Source organism: Heptranchias perlo, chromosome 35, assembly GCF_035084215.1.
Source record: "Heptranchias perlo isolate sHepPer1 chromosome 35, sHepPer1.hap1, whole genome shotgun sequence".
Taxonomy (NCBI): domain Eukaryota; kingdom Metazoa; phylum Chordata; class Chondrichthyes; order Hexanchiformes; family Hexanchidae; genus Heptranchias; species Heptranchias perlo.
The window spans coordinates 23313008-23331426 of NC_090359.1; the positions used below are offsets into that span (position 1 = coordinate 23313008).

At 48.0% G+C, this 18419-nt stretch overlaps 1 protein-coding gene across 1 annotated transcript in view; it reads left to right on the top strand.

Annotated features, from left to right (window-relative positions):
- The first annotated feature begins 2066 nt into the window (after positions 1-2066).
- alox12 (arachidonate 12-lipoxygenase) overlaps positions 2067-18419 on the top strand; it is a 43042-nt gene continuing 26689 nt past the window's right edge. The window contains exons 1-2 of the mRNA XM_067972134.1: positions 2067-2366; positions 14546-14744. Of these exons, the coding sequence (XP_067828235.1) occupies positions 2217-2366; positions 14546-14744 (349 nt within the window). The 5' untranslated portion in view covers positions 2067-2216. The remainder of the gene's footprint in view (positions 2367-14545; positions 14745-18419) is intronic.

Below are 18419 nucleotides of genomic sequence, written 5' to 3' on the forward strand. Positions count from 1 at the left end.
TGTGCCTGAGCTTGATGCAGGTACGGCAGCTCCAGCCACTGCTGTCAGTGGCCCAGCCATTTAAACAGGGCCTACAATTCCCTGCATGTTGGGACAGGATATAATACCTTTGAATTGGATTTCCAAATAAGGCACATTCCTCAATGTCAGCACACCTAACTGAACCCAGCACTTTCTTGGAACTAGTGCATTCAAGCATAAAAAGCATGCTTTCTTTAATCTTTAATCTCTCACATACAGTTCTATGTATCCCTTCATGGCCTCGCCCCACCCCCCCACTCCCCATCTCTGTAACCTCCTCCGGCCCTATAACCCTCCGAGAACTCTGCGCTCCTCCAATTGTGACCTCTTGTCCATCCCCTACTCCCTCCTCCCCGCCATTGGCGGCCGTGCCTTCAGCCGCCTAGGCCCTAAGCTCTGGAATCCCCTCCCCACACCTCTCCGCCTCTCCACCTCTATCCCTTCCTTTGAGATGCCCCTTGACCTCTTTGCCTGTCCTAATATGGCTCGGTGTCAAATTTTTGTTTGATTAACGCTCACGTGAAGCGCCTCGGGACGTTTTAGGCGCTATATAAATGCAAATCGTCGTCGTTAAGAAACACGGCCCAAATCTTGACCCTTGCTGTCACTGCAGTGACCGCTTCTTAATCTGACCCTGCTCCTCAGAGAGACCAAGACAAACTCGCCTGTGCTCCATAAACCCATTCACCCGGCTAATTCCTACCGAATAGCATGCTGATTCATGCTCGAACATGCTCCTTGATGAAATTTCGGGGAAGAATGAAAAAAAACAAATGGGGATCTGAGTGTAATTCTGTGTAGGAGCTGGGAAGGTTCTCACAAGAGTCCTGACCAATCCCTCTCCTGAGTGTGGGGAGACATGGCCTTCATGTAGGCTCCCTCGAAAGGTATGGGTGATACCAATGTGTGACTGATCCCAACCAGAAAGCACGTTGTGTGAAATGATTCATAGTTATCACTTATTTAAGCTCCCTTGAAGGGTTACGTTTGTCAAATTTAATTCACAGAGGGCGCAGGTCAGTATTTAACATAAAGGCCCAAGGAGGACGGTTGGCGAAAATAGCTCATGGACACTTTGCAAGCACTAGGGCAATAAATGGGTTAATGCTTCTGTTAAGACGTGGTTGACTCTTAACTGCCCTCTGAAGTGGCCACTCAGCTCTATCAAATCGCTGCGCTGCAGTGGTTCAAGTAAAGGCCCACCACCACCTTCTTAAGACAACTAGGGATGGGTGAAAAAAATGGCCGCCTTGCCAGCGACGCCCACGTTCTGAGAATGAATTAAAAAAGAAGCAAGATAGGGGAACGTCACAGCAGCACATGAAGTATTCGTCCCATAATTTCTAGGGCTAAAGTGCTCAGTCTAACGGTGATGAAGGTAATGTTAATTGTCGACCTACACATATGGCCAACAGATGGCCTTTTAAACATGAGGGCCGATCCCACAATCCAGCGCGTCCATCGGCCGGAGAGAGAGCATTGTGGGTAAATCACGTTAATCTTCGGTCCAATCAGAGATTGCGGAACTGCCCCTCCCGCGACCCCCTTACCGTTTAACACTAGATGCAAAGTTCGTGCTTGTCCCCTGAGAAGGCCTTCTTCGGTTGAGTGGCTTTGCTCAGCCACTTCGTGGGGTATGAAGGGTTAACCATGCAGTAGGGTCTCATAGTGGCCAGACCAGTTGGGGGTTGCGGGGGAGGAGTTGCCAAATTCCCTTCCCTGAAGGGAATTAATGAACAAGTTATTTTTTTTTGGTAACAATCCAGCAGCTTTTCGGTGTAATTTTCCTGATGCCAATCAACGGAATTCATGACCACAGAGGGTGGGATTTCCTCGTTGCAAGTCCTGGTATTGGAATCACGACCCTTAACGTACCTCTTACTCGCTCTCCCTTCAGCAAGGGAGAAGAATTCCACTCGCAGGTGGGCTGTGAAGAGATAAAGAGATTGCAAAGTAACTTCACTTGGATTTCCTGTGCGTCTCATGTCACAGAACAAAGTTTTGCCTGTACCAACAGGTACGCAGTTCAGCTCACGCCTGGGATTTGTCCAATGCTTACTAGCCCTGCCCATCGAAGCATTGCACAGTAACAATATCCAGTGCCGACTGTGTGTGCACTCGCCCAGCCTGTCGTCCTGAACCATTCTGGAGCTGCCTCTACTGCAGACAGGGGCCGTTCTCCACGCTGTGTGGAAATGTTCACCTACAAGGTTACCGTGGCTACAGGCACATCGTATTACTCAGGAACAAACAACTACATCTATGTCACGCTGATAGGAGAGGGAAGAACGAGCCAGAGAACGAACCTGGATAAGTGGCTGCAGAATGACCTGGAGAGAGGAGCTGTAAGTGTGAGTGAGTGTGAGTGAGTGTGAGTGTGAGTGTGTGTGAGTGGGTGTGTGTGTGAGTGAGAGTGGGTGTGTGTGTGAGTGAGAGTGGGTGTGTGTTGAGTGTGTGAGTGTGAGTTGATGAGAGTGTGTGAGTGTGAGTGGATGTGTGTGTGTGAGTGTGAGTGGATGTGTGTTGAGTGTGTGAGTTGATGTGAGTGTGTGAGTGTGAGTGGATGTGTGTTGAGTGTGTGAGTGTGAGTTGATGTGAGTGTGAGTGTGAGTTGATGTGTGTGTGAGAGTGGGTGTGTGTTGAGTGTGTGAGAGTGGGTGTGTGTTGAGTGTGTGTGAGTGGGTGTGTGTTGAGTGTGTGAGAGTGGGTGTGTGTTGAGTGTGTGAGAGTGTGTGTGTGTTGAGTGTGTGAGAGTGGGTGTGTGTTGAGTGTGTGAGAGTGGGTGTGTGTTGAGTGTGTGAGAGTGGGTGTGTGTTGAGTGTGTGAGAGTGGGTGTGTGTTGAGTGTGTGAGAGTGGGTGTGTGTTGAGTGCCCCAGCTATTCACAATATATATCAATGATTTGGATGAGGGAACCAAATGTAATATTTCCAAGTTTGCTGACGACACAAAACTAGGTGGGATTGTGAGTTATGAGAAGGATGCAAAGAGGCTTCAAGGCGATTTAGACAAGTTGAGTGAGTGGGCAAATACATGGCAGATGCAGTATAATGTGGATAAATGTGAAGTTATCCACTTCGGAAGGTAAAACAGAAAGGCAGAGTGTTATTTAAATGGTGATAGATTGGGACGTGTTTATGTACAAAGGGACCTGGGTGTCCTTGTACACCAGTCACTGAAAGCAAACATGCAGGTGCAGCAAGCAGTTAGGAAGGCAAATGGTATGTTGGCCTTCATTGCAAGAGGATTTGAGTACAGGAGCAAGGATGTCTTACTGCAGTTATACAGGGCCTTGGTGAGATCACACCTGGAGTATTGTGTGCAGTTTTGGTCTCCTTACCTAAGAAAGGATATACTTGCCATAGAAGGAGTGCAGCGAAGGTTCACCAGACTGATCCCTGGGATGGCAGGACTGTCATATGAGGAGAGATTGGGTCGACTCGGCCTGTATTCACTCGAGTTTAAAAGAATGAGAGGGGATCTCATTGAAACATATAAAATTCTGACAGGGCTAGACAGGTTGGATGCAGGGAGGATGTTTCCCCTGGCTGGGGGGGTCCAGAACGAGGGGTCACAGTCTCAGGATACGGGGTAGGACATTTAAGACTGAGATGAGGAGAAATTTCTTCACTCAGAGGGTGGTGAACCTGTGGAATTCTCTACCACAGAAGGCTGTGGAGGCCAAGTCACTGAATATATTTAAGATGGAGCTGGATAGATTTCTAGACACAAAAGGCATCAAGGGGTATGGGGAGAGAGCGGGAATATGGTATTGAGATAGAGGATCAGCCATGATCATATTGAATGGCAGAGCAGGCTCGAAGGGCCGAATGGCCTACTCCTGCTCCTATTTTCTATGTTTCTATGGGTGTGTAAGAGTGCAATTGTGTGTTGAGTGTGTGTGTGTGTGTGTGTGTGTAACAATGGAAAGTTTAGTACTGAACTTTCAGCAGCAGAGCTGCAGTCTCACCTAACCTTTCCCCAACTCATTTCAAGTTACTATCTGGAACAAACTTGGTCCAATCGAAGCATTTATGAAAATAAACCCTGTGGAGTGGGAGGCGTTCCCTCTGTTAATGAGTGATTTTTCCTGTTTAATTAACAACCTGCTAACAGGTTTGCAGAAGAACAACACGGCTTTGAAAGATACCAGTTTGCTAGCGGATTGTTAGCCGTGGAGAAATTCTACGTCCCCCCCCCCACCGACCCCCCGTTTTCTTTTTTGTTTGAGAAGGAGATTTCCCACCTCGAGGTTTTGTATCTGGAGCCCTCAGAACCCAGGGAGCTGTTGTAAAATGGATTGCATTTATTTTTTTTGTTGTTACACAGGTGCTAATTTGGCACAGCACTCTGGCTCATTCCTGAGATGTTTTGTGTTACATGACCTGCAGTATAAGAGACGCCCAAACTCCCGGAGATGGATTACATAGAATGTACAGCACAGCAACAGGCCGTTCGGCCCAACTGGTCTATGCTGGTGTTTTATGCTCCACACGGGCCTCCTCCCTCCCTACTTCATCTCTCCCTATCAGCATATCCTTCTATTCCTTTCTCCCTCATGTGTTCATCCTTAAATCCATCTCCGCTATTCACCTCAACTACTCCTTGTGGTAGAGAATTCCACATTCTCACCATTCTCTGAGTAAAGAAGTTTCTCCTGAATTCCCTATTGGATTTATTAGTGAATATCTTATATTTATGACCCTTAGTTTTTGGTCTCCCCCCACAAGTGGAAACATTTTCTCTACGTCTACCCTATCGAACCCTTCATAATTTTAAAGACCTCTATCAGGTCACCCCTCAGCCTTCTCTTTTCTAGAGCAAAGAGCCCCAGCCTGTTCAGTCTTTCCTGATAGTTATAACCTCTCAGTTTCTTTTTTTTTGCACCTTCTCCAGTGCCTCTGTATCCTTTTTTGTAATATGGAGACCAGAACTGTGCGCAGTACTCCAAGTGTGGTCTAACCGAGGTTCGATACAAGTTTAACATAACTTCTCTGCTTCTCAATTCTATTCCTCTAGAAATGAACCCTGTTGTTTGGTTTACGGTTGGTGGGTTTCTGCCTCATGCGTCAAGGGAATGGGGCAGGGCACGCCACCCTGGGCTAGCTGCTTGCCGAGCCATCTGCTCTTGACGGGCGAACTCGGATGCCCTCCTTGATTGGCATGGGGCCTTTATCTCGAGGGGGTTGGATTACAAAGGGGAGGAAGTTATGCTTCAAGTTGTATAGAGCCTTGGTCAGACCCCATCTGGAGCACTGCGTTCAGTTCTGGGCACCGCACCTCAGGAAGGATATATTGGCCTTGGAGGGGGGTGCAACCCAGAATGATACCGGGGCTAAAAGGGTTAAATTATGAGGACAGGCTTGTATTCCCTCGAATATAGAAGATTAAAGGGCGATCTGAGCGAGGGGTTTAAAATGTTTTAAGGTTTCGGTCGGGTGGATAGAGAGAGACTGTTTCCTCTGGAGGGGGAGACAAGGATTAAAATTAGAACCGGGACATTCAGGAGCGAAATCAGGAAGCACCTTTTCACACAAAGGGCAGTAGAAATCTGGAACTCACACCCTGTGGGCGCTCGGGATCAATTGGAGCTATCAAAAAACAAGTCGATAGTTTTTTGTTGGGTGAGGGTATCGAGGGATATGGAGCAAAGGCGGGTAAATGGAGTTTAGGTTCAGATCAGCCATGATCATATTGAGCGGCGGAGCAGGATCGAGGGGCTGAATGGCCTCCTCCTGTTCCTATGAGCCGGAGATGTTAGAGTGGGTGTTTTCTAGAGCGTGAGTTCCATGTGAGGCAAACTCAGTAGGGATGGAAAGGATGAATTGTGAGGGCTTTTTTTTTTACTGCCGATTGCTGTTTGATCAAGCTTGTTTGCACATCGGGAAAAACCCTTTTAATATTACATCGGTCCGATGTCCAAGTGTGAGTAGGAAGTTAATGAAAGGGAGTGCGGGCAGACCAAGTCCTGTACTGATTAGAGTCCCCACTTCTCAAAGTGTGTCTGAGTATGAGATTCCTTCTTCAAAAGGTAGGTTGAGGACGAGACCCCCTCTTTGAAGGTGGTCCTGAGGAAGAGATTCCTTCTTAATGGGGATCCTTCTTAAAGAGTCCCACTTTAACGGAGTTCTCCCCGGTGTCCTGGCCAATATTTATCCCTCCACCAGCATCAGTAAAACAGATAATCTGGTCATTATCTCATTGCTGAGTGCAAATTGACTGCACTTCAAAAGTACTTCATTGGCTGTAAAGGGGCTGTGGGACGTCCTGAGGACGTGAAAGGTGTTGATATCAATGCAAGTTCTCACTTGCTGCAAAATTCCACGAGTCAATTCTGAGATTGACTCTCGTGTGATCACCGAGCCCATGAACGACCCTCGTTTCCTACCAGACTTGGTCGTTTTATGAATGAAAGGTGAAAGAGGCCGGGTACAAGAGTTACTCCTGTGTATCACCGAGTGCTGGAAACCACGCACTGCAAACACTGGCCGACAGTACCGAGGAATGTTTAACTTGGGAGTGCGGGCCAAATGTAAACAGGCTGAACAGAAAGATATTGTCCGCAGAGCAACTTCCCTCTCAGGGGTCCGCCTTCTAGAACGTTCTGCTGCCTGTGGGCGCCATTGAAAGGCCAGACCAGTGTGCTCTGTGTCACAAAGAACCTTTTGGTGGAAATGCTCGATCCTGCGCCCAACACTTGTGTTATGTTTGGATCAGGAGTCCTGTACCATTGGAGCGAGCAGCAAGTGGTTTGGTCCATTTGGAAAACCGTGCATGGATCAGCACAGTGCTAGTTTGAAGCCGGATGCAGATCCATGGAACTTGCAATTTAAGTTATAAAATAAAACTGCTTGGGTTTCAAAAGCCTCTCATGGCGTCTCCGAAGCATTTTAGTCTCAAACTGCTTCACGTTTATCTACTGTCTGTATAAAAGTCTTTCATCGTGCTCCAGGCACCCACATTCTGGACGTCACACTCCAGGGTGTCACACTCCAGGGTGTCACACTCCAGGGTGTCACAGTCCTGTCACCACACCCCAGGAGCATGACTTGAGCATGGCGGCAGGAAGTCAGCGGGTGGCTGAGTAGTCGCGTGGGAAACCCGGAAAGATTTTCTGCGTGTGGGTTCGAGCGAACGCGACTAAATTGAAGGCTCTTACTTTTACTTCCGGGTTTCGCGTCTCCAAGCCGCGCTGCAGGCGTACTCACGCACCTGAATGACGTGCCGCGAACTGGAGCATTTAAAGTTGCCATTGCAGCAATGGATTTTGAAGGAGAAAGGAGGAAAATTCAAAAATGCAGCATTAATCGGGCGAAGGCAGCACCCTGTGTCAGTGACTCCTCCCTTGAGGTGCGACTGGCTGGTGTCAGAAGGAGGAGGGAAGTCTGCTAACCAGCTGAGAGGGGGCAGTGCCCTGTTTCGGCCACCAAGGTGGCTTGGCTGGAGGTAGCAGAGGAGCTGAGCAGCAAGAGCACGGTGCCCAGGTCATGGGTGCAGTGCAGGAAGTGGTTTAATCAGGTCAGGAAAAGTGAGTACAATTAATGATTCACTTACATCCAGTGGTGTACAACACCTCCCCTCTCACTCCGTCTTGCCAAACCTACTCCATCACATCACTCCTCTCACCCACTTAAGTCTCATACCTCCTCACCCCAATCCTGATGCAATGAGATGAATCTGTCTGAAGCATCTGCTTCCTTGTCAGCCTCACCCAAAGCAATGCATCCATCGGGTAAACATGCCACCTTCACTCACTCACACGTCTGTTCGTTTCCCCCTTGTGGAAGAAAGTGCGAAAAGTACGGGCGAGGAGTAGGACTGGAAGGGGGGGGGGCCACCACAAATAGTGCCCCCTGATAGAGGCGGAGGAGGAGGCGATGGACATCAGTCGGACGGTTGCATGCCTGGCCATCGGAGATGGTGAGACTGGCACCCGGCAGACGGCTGGTGACAGAACTTTAACGTCCTTCACACACATCATGAGTTGATGTTATCAATGATTGACCTGTTGCACACCTCAGGATGCTCATTGGAAATTAACTTCAAGGATTGATGATGAGGTACGAGCAATGGAAGGGGGTGATTCCTCAGAGGAGCTCCATCCCTCTGAGGGTGCACTGTCACATCATAGCCAGCCATGCACCAGTGCACTGGCACTTCGATGGGTCCTGTTAGACAGATAGTTGGGTTGTCACTTGGTGATTCAACACTCACAAGTGTGCACGAGCAGACACTGGTGACAGGGGCGGCTGTGGAGAGCCCACGTTGGGGGGGCCCACTCCTCTGCTCAGCTAGACACAGATGCTGAAACCCGGAGGACATTGTTGAGAATGAAAATGATCCAGGTACAGCTGCACCTTTGCAGATAACGGAACAGGTATCATGCACACTCTCCACAATAGCGCAGAGGATGGAGGAGTCCAGCTCCATCGCTGGTGGACTGGTGGCGCGGGTGAGTGCGGGAATGTCTGCAACGGAAAGAGTGGCAGCCTCCACTGAGCTCTTGAATGAGTCCATGACAACGGCCGTGCGGACTCTGGATGCCAACATGTCTGCCGCCTTAAACAGGCAGACAGAAACTTCATCCATGGCCTTAGAAAGTGCCACATCTCCTCACCAGCCTGTTGTCCATCAGAGTGGTGGGAGTGATGGTGCACCGGCCCGGGAGGGGAACGATGGCAAAAGGGGACATGGAAGCGGGAACTCCACTCAAAGCGCTCCCACCTCTCACCCGCTGCCCCTCCCACACCAACCAGTACCCGCAATGCTGCCTCTTCTCCCGATGGCCAAGTCCGCCCCTGCACGGGTGCAGGTGGAGCAGTCTTTGGCGGGGCCCTCACGGGCTCCAAAACCCAGAGGTCGTAGGCCGAGAGCATCTCAGCAGTCAGGGTAGGGATCTGAGCAATCTGCCCCTACCTCTGCTGCAGCCACAGGGGATGCACCATGTAGAAACGGTAGGAAGAGGAAGGCTAAGGATTTGTAATCATCAAGGGTGTCTGACCGACTGTCATGTTTTTTGTTTATATTTGTCTTGGTAAATGCACATTAAATATTATAATTCTCACCACCGCTGCCATGTCTTGCCCATTCTTGAGTCCCTTTTGTGAAATTGCCCTTTCATGTGCTTCATCATGAACGCCAAGACATGATGCCACCCAGTGGGCATGTGTACAATGGGTCTTCGTGTGGTTGAAGGACTGTTTTGTGCAAATGGAGGGCGGGGGTGGGGGGATGGTGCTGGTGTTGGTGGTTGTGGTTCCAGGCGGCCTGAATAGTTCCCTATCTTCAGTTTGCAGATCTCATTATGAGGACCTGTTAGATATGAGGGCATCCCTGGCATCAGTGATCAAGAAGGCCAACGGAATGTTGGCTTTTATTGCTAGGGGGATAGAATATAAAAACAGGGAGGTATTGCTGCAGTTATATAAGGTATTGGTGAGACCGCACCTGGAATACTGCATCCAGTTTTGGTGTCCATACTTAAGAAAAGACATACTTGCTCTCGAGGCAGTACAAAGAAGGTTCACTCGGTTAATCCCGGGGATGAGGGGGCGGACATATGAGGAGAGGTTGAGTAGATTGGGACTCTACTCATTGGCGTTCAGAAGAATGAGAGGCGATCTTATTGAAACATATAAAATTGTGAAGGGGCTTGATCGGGTGGATGCGGTAAGGATGTTCCCAAGGATGGGTGAAACTAGAACTAGGGGGCATAATCTTAGAATAAGGGGCTGCTCTTTCAAAACTGAGATGAGGAGAAACTTCTTCACTCAGAGGTCTGTGGAATTTGCTGCCCCAGGAAGCTGTGGAAGCTACATCATTAAATAAATTTAAAACAGAAATAGACAGTTTCCTAGAAGTAAAGGGAATTAGGGGTTACGGGGAGCGGGCAGGAAATTGGACATGAATTTAGATTTGAGGTTAGGATCAGATCAGCCATGATCTTATTGAATGGCGGAGCAGGCTCGAGGGGCCGATTGGCCTACTCCTGCTCCTATTTCTTATGTTCTTATGTTCTTATCACGGGCGGCCATGTACGCCAGTGCTCTGACGATGGGCTCCCCATCCTCCTCCTCCTCCTCCTCCTCATCCTCATCATCTTCTTCAATGTTGCCAGCAGATGAGGAAGCTCCACTGAGTGCACTCCACCTCTTCTACCTGTAAACCCTCTGTGCTGAGCGATGTTGTGCAGGACGCAACACACCACTATCATTCTGCACACCCTCGCTGCTGAGTACTGAAGGGCTCCCCCAGATCTATCCAGGCACCTGAGACGCATCTTCAGTATTCCTATGGCTTGTTCAATGACAGACCTGTGGTGGTGTAGCTGTCGTTGTACCGCCGTTGTGCCTCGTTGGTGGGGTTTCCCACAGGTGTCATGGGCCACATCTGCAGGGGGTGTCCCTTGTCTCCAAGGAGGCAGCCCTTAAGCCTGTCTCCTGTCTGGAAGAGGGCCGGGATGTTGGACTCACGCAAAACGAAGGCATCATGGCAGCTGCCAGGGAATCTGGCACACAACGGCAGAAACCTCCTCCAATGGTCGCGAACCATTGATGGAGTGATATCCCTTTCGGTTTATGAACAGTCCTGGCTCACGTGGAGGTCCTCGTTTTGCTACGTGTGTGCAATCAATTGCGCCCTGCACGTGTGGGAAGCCAGCCAGAGAGTTGAAACCCACTGCCCTCTCGCTTGGCTGATGTCGTCGCATGGAAAGTTGACGTGATCAGATGCCTCGGAAAACATGCCATCCGTGACCTTTCATATACACTTATGTGCAGATGACTGAGAGACCTTGGAGATGTCTGGAAGGATCCGGAGGCGAAGAAATTGAGGGCAGTGGTTACTTCGAGTGCGACAGGCAATGTGTGGCCACCAGGCCCAGCCAGGAGCAGCGCTGCATGGAGGAGCCTGCAGATGCCCGCAAACCACCTGGCGACTCAATCTGAGCCTGCGTTGGCACTGCTCCTCAGAGAGGTCCGGGAAGCTCAGCCTCTGCCTGTAGACCCTCTCACGTGGGTAGTGCCTCACGTGACCTCGGCCCCTCCGTTGCTCACCTCTCCGCTCTTCCCCAGGTCCTTGTGGTGCACCTCTGTCTTGTGGACCTGCAACTCCCAAAACTGCACGCCGTGCCTGCTGCAGATGGTGATGTGCCACCTCCTCGGGTGTAGTGCTAAATACATCCATTGCGCCCCCCCCCCCCATTCCTGATGTTGTCAATTTGAGGGGGTCCAAAATGTAGGTAAATTTGCCTGAACTCAAGAATGCTCAGTCTCAACAAAGACATTTCAGTCTAAACACAAAGAACTCCCAGCCATGGGAGACATGTTCAGGGGAAGCTAAAATCGTTTGTCCGACTGAATACGCAAAAATGTAATCCCCTTAAGTGCGTCAACAGTGCTAATTGGTCCTTTAAATATCGGGCCGATGGGACGTCCAGGTGTCTGTTGCGTGTACGCATCTGGGTCAAACCCGGAAATGGGCGCGATGGAGCCAAAATGAGATCCCGCTCCGAAAACTTAGTATTTTCACTGCCCACCCGCCTCCCCCAACCCACCCATTCCTGGGGGGGGTTGAAATTACCCCCCCCCAGACGTCACACTCCAGGCTTCACACTCCTGTTGTCGTGGTTCAGCTGCCTCACGCCAAAAATGTCGAAACCCTGTGGCGGACGACGAAGCAAAAGGAAAAGACCAAGAAAGTTATTTTTTCTGCTGGGATCTCCTGACCTGGAGCCAGAAATTTACAAGCGGTAACCAATTAGCCTCTGATTGAGCTCAGGAATTCACAAACAGCGACAATTCCCTGGGTTCGATCACCAGCTCCTCGCAAGGAGAGCTTCAGAGACGGCCTTAAAGGGGGTAGGACAGGTTGGTAGCTGAGCAGCTGGGTTCCAGAACCCAGACCGCCCGCGAGCAATGCCACGGGAGAGCTGCCAGTGGTTCAGAAAAGAACGCGTTTACGATGTGGCAATTCTTTGCTCTCTGTGCAATCATTTTTACCTGCAGGGCAGACCGAGCCTGGTACAATTAACATTCCTTTGACAAATTAAAGCCGCAACCTGACTGGAAAAACATCCTCCCTGCCTAAACACCTGCCCCCAGGAGCTTGTAAATCGGTCATCTCCCCGACTCCTCCCAGCTAGTCCGTCCCACTCAAAATGGCAGAGGCACGGGGTAAATTTACCGTCGGAGTTCTCCAGCTCCGACCAGGGAACGCCCCGAGCAGGCTCCAGTTGGCATTCCCGTGCGAATGGCCTGAGGTAACTCAGGTTGTGAATGGCTCTGTATCTTTGCAAGCTCTGTCTTTAAGGCGTTTTGGCCAATATTCTTCCCTCCAACAACACCACCAAAAACCGATAATCTGGTTGTTTATCTCGTTGCCCTTTGTGGGATCTTGCTGTGTGCAAATTACATAGAATTACGTAGAATTTACAGCACTGAAACAGGCCATTCAGTCCCTGCCGGTGTTTATGCTCCACACGAGCCTCCTCCCTCCCCTCTTCATCTCACCCTATCAGCATATCCTTCCATTCCTTTCTCCCTCATGTGTTTATCCACTTCCCTTTAAATGCATCTACACTATTCACCTCAACTACTCCTTGTGGGAGCGAGTTCCACATTCTCACCACTCTCTGGGTAAAGAAGTTTCTCCTGAATTCCCTAATTGGATTTATTAGTGACCATCTTATATTTATGGCCCCTATTTTTAGACTCTCCCACAAGTGGAAACACCTTCTCTACGTCTACCCTGTCGAACCCCTTCACAATTTTGAAGACCTCTATCAGATCAGACCTCGATTGGCTGCCTTGTTTGCCTATATAACAATTGTGACTGCACCTCAGAAGTAATTAATCGGCTGTGAAATGCTTTGAGACGTCCTAATTGCATGAAGGTGCCATATAACCACAACAAGGGAGGGAGGGTCATCCCCATGGAAGAAATAGAGGTGATGAGAGAAGTTAATGGTTCCAAGGTAGGCTTTAAAAACATGGTGAAAGTTTGTGCTTCTCAACATGAGGGAATTCAGCATCACCTCATGTTTATTGACCGGGCCTCCGGCCACTGAACTCCCTCTGAGCCTTTGCTCGTCCTGAGGTCCTCATAGGAAGAGGGTCAGCTACAGATCTGTTCTCACTCGTCCCTGCTCTAAGAAGACCCAGTCACCACGGTAACAGGGCGTGGAAGAGTTGCTGTGTGGACGGTGTCAGCTGTGACTCAGTGGGTAGCACTCCCGCCTCTGACATCAGACGTGGGATCGCAGCCCCGCTCCAGAGACTTGAGCACAAAATCTAGGCTGGCTGACACTCCAGTGCTGTACTGAGGGAGCGCTGCACTGTTGGAGTGCCGTCTTTAAATGAGACGTTAAACCAAGGTCCTGTCTGCCCTCTCAGATGGGTGTAAAAGATCCCACAGCTTCTATTTTGAAGAAGAGCAGGGGAGTTAGCCCCGGTGTCCTGGCCAATATTTATCTCTTAACCAACATCACTAAGACAGATTATCTGGTCATTATGAAATTGCTGTTTGTGGGATCTTGCTGTGCGCAAGTTGGCTGCCGCATTTCCTACATTACAGCAGTGTCTACACTTCAAAACTACTTCATAGGCTGTAACGAGTTTAGGGACGTCCTGAGGTTGTGAAAAGCACAATATAAATGCAAGTCTTTCTTTCTTTTACGATGATGGGATGGCTGAATCAGGGCTACTGGCGGTGTCCGCCCAATGGTGAAGGTGTTGTTTGAACATGGGGACATGTTGGATCTCTCGCTGCACCACGCTGGATAGCTACTTTTTCAGATCATCTGTTTTTGGCGGTGTTGGTTGAGGGATGAATGTTGGCCAAGACGCCAGGGAGAACTCCTCGGCAATTCTTCCTATAGTGCCATGGGGCGGGGGGGGGCAAGCGGCTACTGAGGCCCAGTACTAAGTTTAATGCCTGAAGTTAACACACTCCCCCAACAGGAGTCATGGTAGAAGTGGCAATCCAGCAGACTGTTGTGTTCTTGCATAGTTTACATAGAATTTACTGCACAGAAACAGGCCATTCGGCCCAACAGGTCAATGCCGGTGTTTATGCTCCATGCGAGACTCCTCCCACCTTACTTCACCTCATCCAATCAACATATCCTTCTATTCCTTTCTCCCTCATGTGTTTATCTAGCTTCCCCTTATTCGCCTCAACTACTCCTTGTGGTAGCAAGTTCCACATTCTCACCACTCTTTGGGTAAAGAAGTTTCTCCTGAATTCCCTATTGGATTTATTAGTGATTATCTTATATTTATAGCCCCTAGTTTTGGACTCCCCCACAAGTGGAAACATCTTCTTTACGTCCACCCTATCGAACTCCTTCATAATTTTGACGGCCATCAGGTCCCCTCTCAGTCTGGAGAGAAGAGCCTTAGTCTGTTTGGGCTTTCCTGGTAGTTGTAACCTCTCCGTTCTGGCGTCATCCTTGTAAATCTTTTTAGCTCTTTCTCCAGTGCCTCTATATCCCTTTTTGTAACATGTCTTCTGCCTTGATTGGCCAGGTGGATGAATACGAAATCAAAAGTGAGAAGGACCTGGGTTCCATCTGGTTGGTGCAGTTGGACAAAGAGACATTTTTGGTGGAGGACAACTGGTTTTGCCGATACGTGACGGTGCAAACTCCCTCAGGTGAAACACTCCACTTCCCCTGCTACAGGTGGCTGACTGAGGACGTCACTATCTGCATTCGAGAAGGAGCAGGTAAGACGGTGCATACAGACGAGTGTGGGTGGTAGGGTTTAGACTCCACTGCTTGACACAGAGGCTGGTGAGGGGTATGAGGGAGAGGGAAGAGTGGAGAGAGTTGGATTTGGACTGCAATGGATTCTACTGGTCCTATACCATCTTGTGTTTCTACATCTACATTCTCCTTAATGGGCGAGTGCCAATTTGGCTCAATTAATAGCACTCGCACCTCTGAGTCAGACAGTTGTGTGTTCAAACTCTACCTCAAGGACAAGCACACATCCTAGGCTGACACTCCCAGCGCAGTACTGAGGGAGGGCTGCATAGTCTGAGGTGCCGACTTTCGCATGGAACATTAAACCAAGGCCTTGCCAGTCCTCTCAAGCGGATGTAAAAGATCCCATGGAACCATTGGAAGAAGAGCAGAGGTGTTTTCCTAATGTCCTGGGACTTTTTCACCCAGAGGGTGGTTGGAGTCTGGAACTCACTGCCTGAAAGGGTTGTGGAGGCAGGAACCCTCACAACATTCAAGAAGCATTTGGATGAGCACTTGAAATGCCATAGCATACAAGGCTACGGACCAAATGCTGGAATATGGGATTAGAGTAGACAGGGCTGATGGCCGGCGCGGACACGATGGGCCGAAGGGCCTCTATCCGTGCTCTATGACTCTATGACTCTATAACACTTCAACCAACACCACCAAAAGTAGATTAACTGGTCATTCAGCTCATTTGCTGTTTGTGGGATCTTGCTGTGCACAAATTGGTTCCTGCATTTTCCCACAAAACAATGGTGACTGCACTTCAAAAGTAATTCATTGTGAAGTGATGTCCTGAGCATGTGAAAGGCATGATATAAATGCAAGTTCCTTCTTAGTGGGAACTTTGCTCATCAGAACGTCTCTTAATGAGGACGTCCCACCATTAGAACCTTCTTTCTGGTTTATGTTGAAATCTTTGTGCTTATCGAGGTGAGAGGAATGGACCACATTGAATCCAGGTTCAGCACCACGCGGGAACGGACACTGTCCCAGGGCTCTCGGTTCTAGGCCTGGGGAACTCGGGCTATCTTCACTGGAGGAGCACGGACCTCAAGGTGTCAGGAATGAGGGTTTTTGAAATGACGTTAGGGAGGGGAGACCGAGGGGGACATCGGTATAAAATATGGAAACTTAGAGTTAGGTTAGATGCCAGGAAGTATTTTCACAGAGTCACCGAGCTCTGGAACAGATTGCCAGAACAGTCAGAAAGTCGGGACCAAAAAGGAGCTGGTTGAGTTCTTCACTGTGAAGGACACCTCGAGTTAGAGAAGGTGGGTGAGGGTCAGCTGCCATTGCTGCTATCAGTTACTGCGCCATAGTATAGGGAATAGAAACCCCTGTGTATATTATAGAGAATAAAAACCCCAGTTTATATTATAGTGAATAGCAGCCCCTGTGTATATTATAGGGAATAGCAGCCCCTGTGTATATTATAGGGAATAGCAGCCCCTGTGTATATTATAGAGAATAAAAACCCCAGTTTATATTATAGAGAATAAAAACCCCAGTTTATATTATAGAGAATAAAAACCCCAGTTTATATTATAGAGAATAAAAACCCCAGTTTATATTATAGAGAATAAAAACCCCAGTTTATATTATAGTGAATAGCAGCCCCTGTGTATATTATAGGGAATAGCAGCCCCTGTGTATATTATAGAGAATAGCAGCCCCTGTGTATATTATAGGGAATAGCAGCCCCTGTGTATATTATAGAGAATAGAAACCCCAGTGTATATTATAGGGAATAGAAACCCCAGTTTATATTATAGAGAATAAAAACCCCAGTTTATATTATAGTGAATAGCAGCCCCTGTGTATATTATAGGGAATAGAAACCCCAGTTTGTATTATAGGGAATAGCAGCCCCTGTGTATATTATAGAGAATAGCAGCCCCTGTGTATATTATAGGGAATAGAAACCCCAGTGTATATTATAGGGAATAGAAACCCCAGTGTATATTATAGGGAATAGCAGCCCCTGTGTATATTGTAGGGAATAGAAACCCCAGTGTATATTAGAGGGAATAGCAGCCCCTGTGTATATTATAGAGAATAGCAGCCCCTGTGTATATTATAGGGAATAGCAGCCCCTGTGTATATTATAGAGAATAGCAGCCCCTGTGTATATTATAGGGAATAGCAGCCCCTGTGTATATTATAGAGAATAGAAACCCCAGTGTATATTATAGGGAATAGAAACCTCAGTGTATATTATAGGGAATAGAAACCCCAGTGTATATTATAGGGAATAGCAGCCCCTGTGTATATTGTAGGGAATAGAAACCCCAGTGTATATTAGAGGGAATAGCAGCCCCTGTGTATATTATAGAGAATAGAAACCCCAGTGTATATTATAGGGAATAGCAGCCCCTGTGTATATTATAGAGAATAGAAACCCCAGTGTATATTTTAGGGAATAGCAGCCCCTGTGTATATTATAGAGAATAGAAACCCAGTGTATATTATAGAGAATAGAAACCCCTGTGCATATTATAGAGAAGTGCATATTATTGTTCACCTGAGGAAGGAGGAAGCCTCCGAAAGCTTGTGAATTTAAAATAAAATTGCTGGACTATAACTTGGTGTTGTAAAATTGTTTACAATTATATTATAGGGAATAGCAGCCCCTGTGTATACTATAGGGAATAGAAACCCCAGTGTATATTATAGGGAATAGAAACCCCTGTGTATATTATGGGGAATAGCAGCCCCTGTGTATATTATAGAGAATAGAAACCCCTGTGTATATTATAGAGAATAGCAGCCCCTGTGTATATTATAGAGAATAGCAGCCCCTGTGTATATTATAGGGACGAGCAGCCCCTGTATATATTATAGAGAATAGAAACCCCTGTGTATTTTTTAGGGAATAGCAGCCCCTGTGTATATTATAGGGAATAGCAGCCCCTGTGTATATTACAGAGAATAGAAACCCCTGTGCATATTATAGAGAATAGCAGCCCCTGTGTATATTATAGGGAATAGCAGCCCCTGTGTATATTATAGAGAATAGAAACCCCAGTGTATATTATAGGGAATAGCAGCCCCTGTGTATATTATAGGGAATAGCAGCCCCTGTGTATATTATAGGGAATAGCAGCCCCTGTGTATATTATAGGGAATAGCAGCCCCTGTGTATATTATAGTGAATAGCAGCCCCTGTGTATATGATAGGGAATAGCAGCCCCTGTGTATATTATAGGGAATAGCAGCCCCTGTGTATATTATAGAGAATAGAAACCCCTGTGCATATTATAGGGAATAGCAGCCCCTGTGTATATTATAGAGAATAGAAACCCCTGTGTATATTTTAGGGAATAGAAACCCCTGTGTATATTTTAGGGAATAGCAGCCCCTGTGTATATTATAGGGAATAGAAACCCCAGTGTATATTATAGGGAATAGCAGCCCCTGTGTATATTATAGAGAATAGAAACCCCAGTGTATATTTTAGGGAATAGCAGCCCCTGTGTATATTATAGAGAATAGCAGCCCCTGTGTATATTATAGGGAATAGCAGCCCCTGTGTATATTATAGGGAATAGCAGCCCCTGTGTATATTATAGAGAATAGAAACCCCAGTGCATATTATAGGGAATAGCAGCCCCTGTGTATATTATAGGGAATAGCAGCCCCTGTGTATA